Source organism: Halictus rubicundus, chromosome 11 (assembly GCF_050948215.1).
Source record: "Halictus rubicundus isolate RS-2024b chromosome 11, iyHalRubi1_principal, whole genome shotgun sequence".
Lineage (NCBI taxonomy): Eukaryota > Metazoa > Arthropoda > Insecta > Hymenoptera > Halictidae > Halictus > Halictus rubicundus.
In genome coordinates, this window is record NC_135159.1 from 3,109,773 (window position 1) to 3,123,817 (window position 14,045).

At 42.8% G+C, this 14,045-nt stretch overlaps 4 protein-coding genes and 2 long non-coding RNA genes across 6 annotated transcripts; 5 read left to right on the forward strand and 1 right to left on the reverse strand.

The window, feature by feature from the left end:
* Window positions 1–616: 616 nt before the first annotated feature.
* On the forward strand, window positions 617–1,491 carry Pa1 (PTIP binding protein Pa1). The gene is made up of 3 exons (XM_076796011.1): window positions 617–825; window positions 901–1,061; window positions 1,135–1,491. The coding sequence occupies exons 1-3, from the start codon at window positions 757–759 to the stop codon at window positions 1,352–1,354; spliced, it is 450 nt and encodes a 149-aa protein (XP_076652126.1). The 5' UTR covers window positions 617–756; the 3' UTR covers window positions 1,355–1,491.
* On the reverse strand, window positions 1,483–3,861 carry LOC143358684 (protein I'm not dead yet). The gene is made up of 8 exons (XM_076796012.1): window positions 3,583–3,861; window positions 3,093–3,473; window positions 2,953–3,011; window positions 2,566–2,878; window positions 2,346–2,488; window positions 2,173–2,267; window positions 1,831–2,114; window positions 1,483–1,764 (listed from the first exon to the last, which is right to left on the reverse strand). The coding sequence occupies exons 1-8, from the start codon at window positions 3,730–3,732 to the stop codon at window positions 1,483–1,485; spliced, it is 1,707 nt and encodes a 568-aa protein (XP_076652127.1). The 5' UTR covers window positions 3,733–3,861.
* On the forward strand, window positions 2,109–3,180 carry LOC143358686 (uncharacterized). Its single transcript, XR_013082988.1, has 3 exons — window positions 2,109–2,307; window positions 2,415–2,539; window positions 3,058–3,180. It is a non-coding gene; the product is annotated as an uncharacterized LOC143358686 (long non-coding RNA).
* On the forward strand, window positions 3,352–3,670 carry LOC143358685 (uncharacterized). The gene is made up of 2 exons (XR_013082987.1): window positions 3,352–3,477; window positions 3,514–3,670. It is a non-coding gene; the product is annotated as an uncharacterized LOC143358685 (long non-coding RNA).
* Window positions 3,862–5,239: 1,378 nt separating the features above from the next.
* Window positions 5,240–8,765, forward strand: LOC143358512 (polyadenylate-binding protein-interacting protein 1). Its single transcript, XM_076795680.1, has 8 exons — window positions 5,240–5,677; window positions 6,007–6,143; window positions 6,225–6,497; window positions 6,582–6,776; window positions 6,850–6,959; window positions 7,037–7,265; window positions 7,727–8,034; window positions 8,114–8,765. The coding sequence occupies exons 1-8, from the start codon at window positions 5,527–5,529 to the stop codon at window positions 8,220–8,222; spliced, it is 1,512 nt and encodes a 503-aa protein (XP_076651795.1). The 5' UTR covers window positions 5,240–5,526; the 3' UTR covers window positions 8,223–8,765.
* A 483-nt stretch (window positions 8,766–9,248) lies between these two features.
* Window positions 9,249–13,842, forward strand: LOC143358513 (uncharacterized). The gene is made up of 7 exons (XM_076795681.1): window positions 9,249–9,487; window positions 9,545–9,659; window positions 11,625–11,753; window positions 12,334–12,507; window positions 12,573–12,826; window positions 12,900–13,122; window positions 13,200–13,842. The coding sequence occupies exons 2-7, from the start codon at window positions 9,560–9,562 to the stop codon at window positions 13,568–13,570; spliced, it is 1,251 nt and encodes a 416-aa protein (XP_076651796.1). The 5' UTR covers window positions 9,249–9,487; window positions 9,545–9,559; the 3' UTR covers window positions 13,571–13,842.
* Window positions 13,843–14,045: the final 203 nt, after the last annotated feature.

Here is a 14,045-nt window from a genome sequence, read left to right on the forward strand (position 1 = left end):
ACTTTATTAAGAATTTGAGAAATTGTCTAAGAGACAGGAATAGGAGATTGCCGAGGAGAAGAGGTTATACGACCGAGTCACAGTATGTTCGACGGAGGAATCCAACACCGACCTATTCTCCGTAGCCAATCCGAGGGAGCACGGCTGCCCCATCTGTCTCTGTTTCTTGCAATCTGTCCAGGACTGTTGGTGAGTAGCATATCTACATATTTACGTGGAACCGTGGACCCGGCTAGACTTCGAACGTACGAGTCGAGTGATCCAAATGGTTGTAATTTTGAAGCGTCTCTCCGCGGTAAAATCGCGAAGCGTCTTTACCATCGCGTAACCAACCGCCGGACGTAACAACAGCGTCGTTAGTAGTAGGAATTAAAATTAAAAATAGCTATATATATAGCAGAGAGGAATGTTCCTCTCTGTATATAGTCACTGCAGTCTCGCGAATACAATAGAATATTGTCACCGACGAGATATATATAAAGACTGCCAGCCTTACGGGAGAATGTGTCGCTCGAAAAATACGGTGTTGTTTACCGCCCTCTAGGAGAGATTTTGCCTGGAGTAAGAAACAGAAGGCCAACGACGGTATCTCGTCGGTGCAGTAGACCACGAAGGAAATTCTCGTCGGTGAGAAGGTGAATCATCACGGAACCAGTTGCGTCTTCCGAGAAAGGTTATGTACTGTGGTTGTTCCTGGCGTTTAGTTTAATTTCAGCGTGATTTCATCGGAATTGTCGGTGTTTTAAAAGAAGGTTAATGGAGCGAAGTGAAGAAGAATGGTCTGTGGATTGTTCGGACGATGAGAAATACGAAACCGACGGGAAAGTAAGTCACATTCGCAAACACATCGTTTGTATTTTTACATTTAATCGTTGCATTAACATTTCTTCTCGCGTCTAGAATGAATGGAGCCTAAAACCCGATGATATATTAACACTGATCGAGGCTATGGAAGCGCATAACAGAGTGTTGGAGCTCGAGTGGAAATGTCCTGGTCGACGAGGCCCGTCCCCTATTCTTTCAAACAATCGTCAACAGGACAGCGGCTCGCAAGAGTACAAGTATAGAATAACACTTTTCTACCGTAATGTATCTAAATGTATCTTGTTATTCTAATTTTTCATTCGGTTCCAGAACGGAAGAAAAGTCGGATTTCGACTTCATGGACGAGATGTCGTCGCCGAGGCTGCCGGTTAGAAGAATTGGCGAGAGCACACCAAAGGGGAGCGCCAAGAAAAAGACTGCGAGCTTCAATGGAGTTCTCTCGACGATGCTGCGGCATCGTAGATTGGAACAACAAGAAATTAATTTAAGTCCAAAGAAAATCGAGTCTCCCCCAGTGCCAAAGACCTAACAAATTTAATCTCTCTTTCGTACGAAAGAACAGGACCAGGAAATACTGAAACTGTTGTCGAACGGTTACATGACGGTTGATTGAATAAAATAGAATCGAGTGAAAGATGCAAAAGAATTTATGTCAGTTTAATTGGATTTCTCCTCGGGTTCTTTAAGCTCCTCAGCCCAGGTTGGGAACTCTGCGGCAGAGTAGATCCAGGTGCCCCAAACAAGGAAACAAATACTTTGAGTAATGAGGGAAAAAACAGAAGGACCGCAGCCTCCCATTATCAGCACTTTCGTCGGCAACCGGCCTATCGTCGATATAAGAGCATTCGGTGGTGTTCCAACCGGTAACCGGAACGAGTAGGAGCACATTATGGTTGTCGGTATCATCAAGTACATTGGGTGAATCTTCATCGCCACACACTATAGGAAAATGAAACTCATTGAACCGGGATGGCTTTTGAAACCACAAGGATCGATTGAACGTACCATTTGAGCAACAACGGGAAGGGTAATGTTTGCTATACCGACATTCGAGGTGAATTCCGTGATTGTACCGCTGAACATGGACACTATAATAAGAATCAGCGGGGGTGGTAGTGCTTCTAATGGTACGAGAGCATTCCCGATACTTTTGGCCAGATTTGAAGCAATGCTGCCTTTGGAGATCGCAAAACCACCTCCTAACAGGAACATCAGACTCCATGGCATTTTCGATTGGATCACTGGCCAAGTGATCAAACCCTCCGACGATTGCAGTGGTCTTTTTTCAGCTGAGGGATTCGAAGCAGACGTAATTAGGGCGCTACTTGGGCGAATCTTAATACTCACGATCGCTGCTGTAACTGTAAATGAAGCTGGGATCTTTCGGAATGAAGAACATCAGGATGGAAATCAGTATAACAGGTGTGGAATCCCGGATGTCTCTATTAACGGAGTTCACTGTTCGTTAGGATAAGAAATAGGGTAGTGACAGAGCAAGGAAACCAAAACAGATGTCTAACATAGTCGTAATCGCTTCAGACCATCCAAGGACAAAGCCAGGTTTACGGAATAACCACAGGAATATGCAGACGCCGAAGAGGAAGGCGACACTGGATTCGTGGAAAGTAATGGGGCCTAGATCTTTGTACCTTTGTTCCATCACCTGCGGCGCAATAACGATAATAATGATGGTACAAGGTGGAAATCTAAAGAGGTAATGGGTAGTTACTGAAGCCCTACTCGATTAGTGATTGCTTCTCCTTCCTCTCCGATGGTTGCTATCTGCGCGTCCTTACTCTTTGGTCTAAGATATCCCATAAATGCTATGCGCAGATAGAGCCACGTCAGGAACGAATTGATCACCATTTGAGGGATATTAGCTATCATCCATTGCGTGAAGTTGATGCCCTCGGCTTTGGGGAAAGTGCTCTCGAATATGCCCTTAAAAGTAAGATTGGTGCCTGTGCCCACGAGTGTTCCGGTGCCTCCGAACGTCGAACAGTATGCCGCAGCCATCAAATAAGCTTTAGTCAGGTTCGTCGGTATCAATTCCCTAAGAGAATTGGACCTTCTGATTCCTAATCTCGAGATTCGAATCCTTCCTATATTTGCTTGCTGCATACTTACGGTTCTTGGTTCGGGTCCTCCGTATCCGACACCGAGTCGAATACTTTACAGAGTCCAGCCTAAACACGTAAATGGGAAAATGAAGAGAAGCTGATGTAATTATAGGCTACTTAGGGAGACCGAAAGGAGACAAGCCAAACCTGTTCCAACTCGTTCAGGATCGCAAAAATGATCGGTAACATCATGGCGGTAGCAGCGGTGTTGGAAACCCACATGGATATGAAGGTGGTGACGACGCAGATACCACCCAGCAACTTGGCATGACTACAGCCAACCAGCTTCATCCCCCCAAGGGCGATTCTCAGATGGAGCTGGCTGTGCTCAATGGCCAACGCGAGAATTAAGCCTCCTATAAAGACCATTATGGTGTCGTTCATGTAACAGCTGCAAGTCTCCGCCGTGCTTAGCACCCCCAACATTGGGAATAACACTATGGGGATGAGTGATGTGACCGCCATCGGAAAACACTCGACGATCCAATATCCAGCCATCACGAGAATAGTGTACGCGCATCGAACTTCCTAAGTACATTGTACAAATAGCAGATAAAGAGAGGGAGAGAAAGAGAAATTGTAATAGAGTGACTGTTTCGGTTTGATCTTTTCTGTATTTCATTATGCATGTACGTACTGGGTCGCTGTAAATGAAAACGAACGGTACTAGAATAATCGCCCATGTCACGGCGAACACTATTTTCCAATAAATTTTGAGGAATTGTTTCGTTAATTCTAATTTACTTTCCGGCTCTGCCAGGTTTGGCTCCCCTGCTCTAGCAGCCATATTTATTCACGACTTCCAAATTAGATGGTATTTAAACCGATTTGCACATTAATTACGCTGTCTTATTTGTTCACCATCTTAGTAAAAAATGACTACTGCGATTAGTTGCATCCGATTTCCCTATATTATTCATGCTTCTGTAGTTACAGTTACATATACATGTGTATTATATGTGTAATATAAAATATAGAATTTAGAGAAATACTTGTGTTGTTTCTCTTATTTATTTTCTTTTCATTTATATTATTTGAAAAACTAAACATGAATGCTTCTTGCCATTTTCCCCATAAAAAACAATGTAAATTCCGGCAAGAAACATCTGCTCTGTTCAAATGTCCGTACAGTGGCGAAACCACAGACGAGGTATAGGAATAGACCAATCACCACAGACGAAATTTAAAAAAAATAAATTCACGAAAGAAAAATTTTTTAATTAATAATAACAGTAGCTAAATATATGAAAAAATTTAAGATAGTGTTGATGACAATAGCTCAGTATTAAATTAATATTCAGGATGGTCGCTTTTAAACTTCGATATGAAATCTGTATTTGTTCGAATTTTTCCGGGTTTTCCATTTTTTACAACTAGAGTTTGCAACTACAAAATTGGAAAAAATAAAATACGTATCATTACAATTAATATTATACTTAATTTATATTAATTAGAGATTTTGTACACAAGATTTACATGTTAGTTACATATTTCATATAAAAAAATAATGTGCGTCCGGTTTTATGCTAAAAGCTGCTCGGTTCTTTTCCATGTTAAAAGACTGCTCGGTTCTGTGCCATGCTAAAGCGGCGATGTCGCGAAAGTGGGAACGCCGAAACCCCGGGCGTGAGGACTCTCCTAACCTCTCTGCCCTATATGGTGATTGGTCTACTCTTGTACTTCGTCTGTGATAGGGGTAGGCATCCGAAATTGAAACTACCCTGTTGGTAAATTTAGCTAGTGGTTCCAGCATTTTGTCACTTTGATAATTGGCACCAGAGATATCCTCTCTGTTGGCACTGTACAGACCCCTAAACGGCGCAGATAATTCCTACCGGAATTTGCATTGGGTACTATGAGAAAAACGGCAAGATCATTAATTTTCATAGAAAAAATCATATTTTAATGTTTTTCCGTTGAAATCATCTAACGTTCGAGGGTTGAAATTAAAGCTGGAAAAATGCATTTTAACATAGATGTAGTACGTTTTGAATATCAATTGACGATATCGTAAAAAATCGAAAAATATGAAGGATTTCGCAATTATGGCGGACAATTTAAATCATTCATTCCGGAGGAACAGGAAGCATTTCATTCCGGATCTGCTACTGGAATAATTCATAAAATCCACACAGCAAATCCTGGCACGCTATATAATTAACATTTTCCATTTACAGTATTAGATAAACTGTCCATTTGAACGAGCATTTTATCAAACAGTGGCCAACTCTGCGAAGTGACGCAAAGTAGGTGTTGATCAGTGAAATTGGACAGGCTGACTGTCAACTAACTTCTCGTGTTTGAGTATCGATCGTAGTCGATCCAACAGGGAACTGGTGTGAAACGATCGCGATTGGTCTTCAATATTCTGTTTACAAAGCAGCGCACGCGTTTTATCCTGGTTAACGGACCTAACGGATTGGCACCGACGAAATCGTCGAACTTATACCGGTGTTGCACGCACCTTTACGAACGGTGCGTCATAGATTCGCTCGCGGGTGATAGTCTCGCGCCGGTCTCGTTTCAGCCTAACCTCCAGCAGTCGTCGAATTCGGAGCTCCGTGTTTCTGTCGTGGAGAGGATGGATCCTCCCAGACCAGTCGGTTCCGTTGACAAAGATATGGATCAACGGGGCGCGGGACGTGGTCGAGGTCGTGGACCCTGGACTTCCACCCAGCACGAGGTCTCCGCGCTTAGGCGACCCCGTGCTGGCCCCGGAACGCAAACAACAGGTCTCTGGAATTCTCTGTTTCACAGTAGGGACTCGCTTGTCGCACGAAAGCGGGATCGGAATTTCAGACAAGATCCAAGGTTCCTGCAACAAACGAGATGTCCGATCAATCGCACAAGATTTCTTATCTATAATTTCCCGCTATCGAATCAAAGTCGCGATCAATGTGTATATATAACAATATAAAGAAACAGTCGCAACACCTCCACGAAATTACCATTACTACCAAGTTATATTCTCCATCTTGCACAAACAAAATACAACGAGCGAAAATCTACTGTATTTTACCATTATTAATTTCTCCTTTGACATTGATCGCTTCAATTGCAGCTTCCGGGGAGACTAAAGACACAGATCAAAGGAAGTCAGAGAAGCCCGACCAATTCACTGATATCATACAGAACTCGACACTGTCAGTGCACGCTGCAGTATTTGTTCCAAAATCGTATCCTCCCAAACAGCCATCGGTTAGTATCCATTGGCATAGAAGAAATTCCTCCAAAGGTGTATGTGTGTCCTGCTCAACCCCTAATTTTTCTATTGTACAGCATCTGCAGTCGTCTGACAGATATGTGCACAAATATTCAGCCCAAAATAGATTACAAATGGCACAGGAGATACCGCTTCAGACTCTTCAGATGCAACAAGGACAAAGTCCTGGATGCAACTTCGATACTCCGTCACATTATCAGCAAGGAAATCAGGGGCAGCAAGGCGATAATTTCTCGCAACAGCAGAGAGCAAAACAGAACGCGAATACTCAGAACTATAGACTGCATGAGGAAGATACAGGAGGATACAACCATGTGCAAATGTTTGAGGTGAATAGATATATATGAGAAGCCTGAAAAAAGGTACAGACGAATACATGAATGAACACAAGATTAATCGATTTTCTATTGTAGATGAATTCAGAGCAAGATAATTATTTATATTATACACTGGCATCCATGAAAGATAGACTAATGAGCGTCATACACTCCTTGATCTTGAATCCAGGACGATTTACATCGGTCGTGCCGTCTCTCATAAACGATATTAGCCACTATCTAAAATCACCTGGCGATTTTCAAGAGATTATGAAACTGATCATTCAGCAGGTGAGTGATCTTTGTTCGTTTACCACAGACGAATAGTAGAATATTTCGTATTTATATTTCATATGACTTTCAGTCTATAAATGAGGGAAACTTTCGGTATAGCGGAGCTCGACTGTGCGCGTCTTTGGACGCCGCGATAACGCCTACACAACAGACGTTATTCAGAGAGACTTTATATACTTTGTAAGTTGTCGAGTCTAAATTTAGCATTTGGAACGTTGCTTTCAGATTTTTCCGTTCTAAAGTTAAGTGGGTAACAGGTGTAAAGCTGAAACAGAGAGCAACTCCTCCGCTTGGAAAGACAAGGACGATCACACGGAAGATGAACAAAAGAAGTGCCATGGATTGATATTGTTCCTAGCAGAGCTGGTTTTCCAGATGGAACACACGACCGCGTTCGGTTTGGGAGACTTGTTGATCCAGCTTATCGTTAATATATTGAAGAAACCGGCGCCGAACTCCGTGATGAACATCTGTCAAGCCCTTAAAGTACACAACTCCGTTCTAAAGATATTCATGTTGTCACTTGAATGAATGTCTGGAAGAAAGGCGTATTGTACAAATTTTCTGAAATGAACTTTGCCATGCAATGAGTTCCAATATGAAGTACGAATTTGGCAAAGCTTTTAGTACTCGACAATGACACTAGAGATTCTGTATTATATATAGAATGTTACGTTAGCTTTCGTCGCTATATGGAGCAACGAATTGTTTTTGCGTCTTTTTGTTTTACAAAATGAAACATACGTCTTTCTACTAGATACCCATTCAATCATACAGGGTGTCCAAAAAATGTTGTACTTCCTTAATTCCCGAGGTTGCTGGGAGTAACTTTTTCCTGTGCGAAAATGTTCTCTGCAAATGGATGGCTTTGGAATTGGCCAAGTCGAAACATTTTTGCGACGCCCTGTATAACGTTATAGAACAATCGAATACACGTTAATGTACAGTTGGCAGGACACACCTTGGAGAAGGGTAAGGGTGGCAGCCGGAAAGAGATAGAGAACATGATGCGAGTGCTAACAGAGCTCGTAACAACCGGTAGAGTGGACACACACGTGGGACGTATGGTGAACAGCGTTCGCCAATTACGAAGCGGCAATTGGGGTCATAGTCCCACCGTAGATTCGACGGTCGAGAACTCGGAAACCACAGAGGCAAACAAATCTCCCGACGAGCCCGTATTTTACGGGCCCGACGGCAAGGTGTTGACCCCGGAAGAGAATAAATTCTTGGAAGACGCGGATTGTGATTATTTGTACGTAAACTGTCGTCGTTAGGAAAACGCTAGACCAATGATCAGACGAATGATCACGATTTATTTCCTGTTTGTTTAGAGTATACGACGACTTTTTCGGCGAAGACGTGGACTGGTGGGCGTCGCCGGAGGACGACGAGATAGATATGGCGTACGAGGAATTCCTGAAGATCGTAATGAAGAAATAATCGGGGACGCGACAACACGGCCTCTTTCGTACTATATTGCAGCTACCGCATAAATGCTCAAGGCCCACAAAACCTCATAGTTGGAAGCTATGAGCCCACTTGTGAAATTTCAATTTTTATTTGTCGACAACATGCACCGTCTACCGAAGATAATCAAACACAACAATACACGGGAAACGGGACAATTTTTTCCGCGACCACATACATTTATACGAGTGATTACTGTCTAGCGAGAGATTTCTTATACCCACCTATAAAACGGAGTAAGGAATATCTGTCTGTCTCTTAGAGATTCTTTACGATAAAAAAAAACAACTGGTGTAGTTAAAACACTTCCGCTTTCCTTTTTTTCTCTCTCTCTGTCTCTTTCTTTTTTAAATCATGTAACCGCTCTTTTTTACCGTGTACTTTTATAAAGCTAGGAAAAAGAATGTCTCGAGATTTATTTCTAGGATGATGGAAGAGCATTTCTTTGTTATACAACGCATAATAACTATTAAGTTATTTAAATTATTATAATAAATCATATGAAGGTATTAGGTACATGTCGTTCAGCGTTCTCATTGCTACACGTGTTCACTAAGTTAAGTTCTCGAACTTCGGCCTCTCTCGGTTTTCCCCGGATGTGTAACATGGTTTGCGTGATCGTCGCGGCGCGATTACATTCGAGATGACTATTCCGTCGATGATCGTACCGTGCACTCGGTATCGTTGTGTCAGCAGCAGGTCCATTTTTGGCGCGAAAGGGTATGCGGAACGATTGTCTGTCCGACGGCGAATGTGGAGCTGCGGCAAGCTTAGTCACCGAGCTTCACTTTCAAATCGACGAAAACTGATTCATAAAGATCTACTCTTAAATGTCAGCGGGCACGGTCCTCTCCCAGGACTATACACTAATTAGGGCATATGTAGTCCGGAAGAATTTACAATTTATCGCACCGGTGTCGACAGGAATAGTTTATCCTTGGTTCTCGCGATCGCTCGGATGAACTTGAAACTCGCTCGTGTGTTCTTGTAGTAGGATCTGTTCCGTTCGGAGGATACGTCGTTTCCCGGACTGTCATTTAAATGTACAGTGATCGCCGGCGAGCGTGGGCGAGGCCCATCGAAGGATAGTCAGGGGCACGCGTAGGCAAAATTTGAAGTGGGGTCGAAGGCTGAGAAAGGTGGGGCCCTCCTTGTATTCCGATCATGATCATCTCTGCGTTCGCCGAGGACTCAGTCCGCTTGGTCTCGTTGCGGAGCACAGCCAGGCTTCAACCGAGGTAAATTGATCCGAAAAATTGCTCAACGCTAGTTGGTCTAAAATCGTGTTCTCGTAGGTCACTCAGAGAACCATGGATCGCTTGCAGATTGCAGTTCTGCTAGTTTTATCGTCCGTCGCGATCGTCAATGGCGGATACTACCAAGGAAGAATATTGACACCTGGAAGTATCAGTGAGTAAACAATTCTTTAAAAGGATTCTGGTATTCTTGGTGCATACAGGATGGTCCTTTTAAGTAAGACCACCTAAACATCTCTTCAAGTTATTATGGTGCAAAAAATATTTGTTACGTAATGTGCATGGTGTCAATGAACCAAATACCTGGTAACAATATTTTTTCCCGAAGGTCATTTTTTTCGGAGTTATCAAGGTCATCGGTGTTTTTTGATACGTAACTACATTTCTTTTATTGTATCGTGTAACTGATCGAAAAATACATTCAGATATGTATAATAACATGACCTTGAAGTGACCTTGATCTTCGAAAATTAAAGTTTTACCTAGAACTGATATCGAATATCTTCGGCCACGATTCCTGAACCTGTGAATGCAAAGAAAATGTTTTTTATCACGCCAAAAATATCGATCAGCAGATATGTGTATGTATAAACTGTTAAAACAACACTCACTTTCTCTTAAGTTATCATCAGAGATGTTCAAAATGGTGTCCTTCTACGGTGATATATTTCCTGAAACGTGCAATGACCGACTGTACAGATCTTTCAATTGTTTCGGAATTAATATCAGCATAAACTCTAACTAATCGGTTCTTCGTGTTCTCTGTTGGTTGTTCATTATAAACTGTTTGTTTCAATTTTTCCCACAAGAAAGTCCATTGGTGTGAGGTCTGGTGAACGCGGTGGCCGTCCTACAACTCCAGTACGACCAATCCATCCATTTGGAAATTTTAAATCCAAAATTTGTTTGACAAGGCGTGTCGATTGAGCCGAGCAACCGCCATGCTGATATCAAATTCTTGAACGGATGTCTAGTGGTACATCGTGTACAAGCATTTGTAGTTCATTTTGCAAGAATGTTGCATACTTTTCTCCATTTAAAGTACTATTTATAAAGTAAAGACCAATTATTTGATTATTTAAATGCCACACCAGACTTTACACTTCATGGTCTTTGCTTATCCACTGATCTTAGCCAGGGTGGATTCTCAATTGACCAATAATGCATGTTTTTTAGATTTAACTGTCCATGGTTGGTGAAAGACGCTTCATCAGTAAAGAAAACTGTTCTCTTTTAAGAAATGACTCATTATTTTCGTATTGCTGCAAACCCCACCAAGAAAAATTCATACAATTTACAAAATTTGTTCCATGAAGATCCGGATGTAACGATAATTGACAGGGATGAAATTTTTCTTCTTATAGTATTCGCATTATGCTTGTCTCAGAAATGCTAGTTTCACGCTCCAGTTGTCGTAAACTCACATGTGGATTTTCGTTAACTTTATCTATTTTGCCTCTTTCATTCCTAACAGTTCTGGTTCTTACACGTTTTTTCACAACACTACCAGTTTCACTGATCACTTTTGCATTAGTACAACGGGATGGACAATTACGGTCTGGAAATTAATTTTTGTACCTTTGAACTGCTTCCCTTAAACAATGATCATCTTTACCGTAAATGAATACCACATCAACTTTCATTGAGTAATTCATTTCAAACAGTACATCGATAAACTGATGGATAAATTGAAACTGATTGGGACTTCAAACCGTTAGGTATCATCAGTATTGCGACAGTAAACTTGTTTATTTATATTCACTCTCTTGATTGTAGAGTTTTGGTCAAAGCCTACGATCTCGATAGACATCAGTTCTAGGTAAAATTTTAATTTTCGAATATCAAATGTCATTTCAAGGTCATGTTATTATACATATCTGAATGTATTTTTCGATCAGTTTTATACAATAAAAAAAATGTAGTCATGTATCAAAAAACACCGATGACCTTGATAACTCCGAAAAAAATGACCTTAGGAAAAAAATATTCTTGCCAGATATTTGGTCCATTGGCACCATGGTCATTACGTAACAAATATTTTTTGCATCGCAATAACTTGAGGAGACATTTATGTGGCCTTACTTAAAAGAACCACCCTCTATGTTCGAACATTTTTTAGGCACCTGCGAGGCTTATACCTGTGGAGTAAACGCAAGATGCACTTACAGCGAAGGCCGACCAGTTTGCTCCTGCATGAATCTGCACATGGGGGACCCTCTGTCGCGTTGTGTCAGAGTTGAGTGTCAGGGTGAGTATCCCGATATAACGCGAAAGTGCTCTCCGGCCGCTCTTGTGAGAGTGTGGCACACTCACAACGCTAGATCCTCATATACGTACAAGGATTGCACTGGTACGGGAGACGGCACTATTTCTCAATAATGCAAAGATGGGGCTTTTCCGTGGTCAAAAGTGTTAGATAAAAGATAAGCCTAGACCCTTCGCTTGACCCTTCAAAAGTCCTACTTTTGCGTTTTCTAGGCGTAATTTGCAATATTCGGCAGAATGTAGGAGTCAAGTGATAAGGCGATCGTCACGCCATGAAACTCGGGTTCTTACTCGACGAGTTCGTGTCGCAACGCTAGAATACATATTGCAAATTACGCTTAGAAAACGCAAAAGTAGGCTCTATCTTTTATCTAACACTTTTGACCACGGAAAAGCCCCATGTTTGCATTACTGAGAAACAGTTTGCCGCGTCCCGACCCTTGCAATCCTCGTGTACGTATATGCGCATCTAACGTTGTGAGTATGCCACACTCTCACAAGAGCGGCCGGAGAACACGCTCTTTTTTAATAGTTTATTAAAACATTGTATATCGCGCTCCCAGTAAACGAAGACTGCAGTGGCAGCAAGGTCTGCACGAACAACAGATGCGTGAACCCCTGCGATACTCTTTGCGGCGCGAACGCCGTCTGCGAAACGAGGGATCACATGCCAACGTGTTACTGTCCACCTGGACAGACCGGAGATCCTTTCACCTCTTGCCGTGTAGCTGATCCTCGTACGTATACCTGCACAAAAGTTAGAGGTCTGCAATTAATAGAATCCTTAACCGACTCCTTGCAGAAGCCGCTTGCAAGCCGAATCCGTGTGGACTTAACACGAAATGCGAGGTGGTCAATGAGGTGACTGTCTGCAGCTGTTTGCCAGGGTACATAGGCTCCCCTTTGACTGGCTGCCGTCACGAATGCGAGAGTGACAGCGAGTGTCCCAGTCACCTAGCTTGCTCGGCGAACTTCCGGTGCGAAAGTCCGTGCAAGTGCGGCGCGAACGCTGAGTGCAAGGTGGTTAATCATCAGGCGGTGTGTAGCTGTCCGAAGGTAAATTTCTGTACACAAAGTTTCAAAGTTCAGGACACCTACAGAGCCGACAATTACAATTATTATTATCTAGAATTGGCTGGGCAACCCTCTGCTGTCGTGTCACCCGGAATGCACCTCGCATTCGGAGTGTCCGTCGAATAAACCCGCCTGCCTCTATCAAAGGTGCATGAACCCCTGTGACGGAGTATGCGGTGTGAACGCTGATTGCAATCTAAGGGGCATCACTCCGGTATGCAGCTGTCCGAAACACATGACTGGGAATCCATTCGTTAGCTGCAGGCTATTCGAAGCGAGTAAGTTTCGTTGCGCGACGAACACGACGTCGAATATTTCTGGCGCTTAATCGCGAACGTGTTATTAATACCATCAGGAGACTTATGCGAGCCGAATCCATGCGGGGCGAACGCTATTTGTACACCGGGACACGACAACACGGGAAAGGAGAGACCCGTGTGTACATGTCCCACCGGTTACATCGGCAACGCGTTGGTCAGCTGCCAAAGGGGAGAGTGCTTCACGGACAGCGAGTGCCCCGACAATAAAGCATGCATCGACTTCACTTGCCAAAATCCTTGCACCGGAAAGGAGTGCGGACCGACTGCTTCCTGCACTCCTCGACGCCACATCGCCGTGTGCACCTGCCCGACCGGCACACGGGGAGACGCGCTCTACACCTGCAATCCCATAGACAGCAGATCTTTCTACAACTACGGTCGACAGTACAGATACCGTCATTACTAGACCGCGGATTTTGTGCAGCGTAGCTACATAGACATTCATATCTTTTCAGAATAATTGCAACGAGCTTGAAAAACTCGAACAGCATTTTTAAATTTTTTAAATGCCCTCATTGCTTTGCATTCGATGTACTCATTCTTGTCATAGATGCATAAAATCCGCAGTCTAGTCGTTACTAGTCAATTGGAAGACAATGTTTCAGATTATATGTACTAAACATAGTACGCTTTCGTCAAGAGTTTATTTAATAAATAAAATCGCGATGACTGTACGCAGCAACGTCTTATCTCGGTCGCCACGAGATAAGTGCTCTTGTGATTAATCCTCAACGGATCTTGCGTCGCATACGCAGGCTAAAGTTTGCGATTACGTATGCGGAATGGTTTTTCCACAGCGTCTCCTTATTTACAAGTTTCCGCATTTGTCATCGTGCTAAAGAAATAAAAGCGCCTTAATACTTCAATGTCAGACCGGTTGC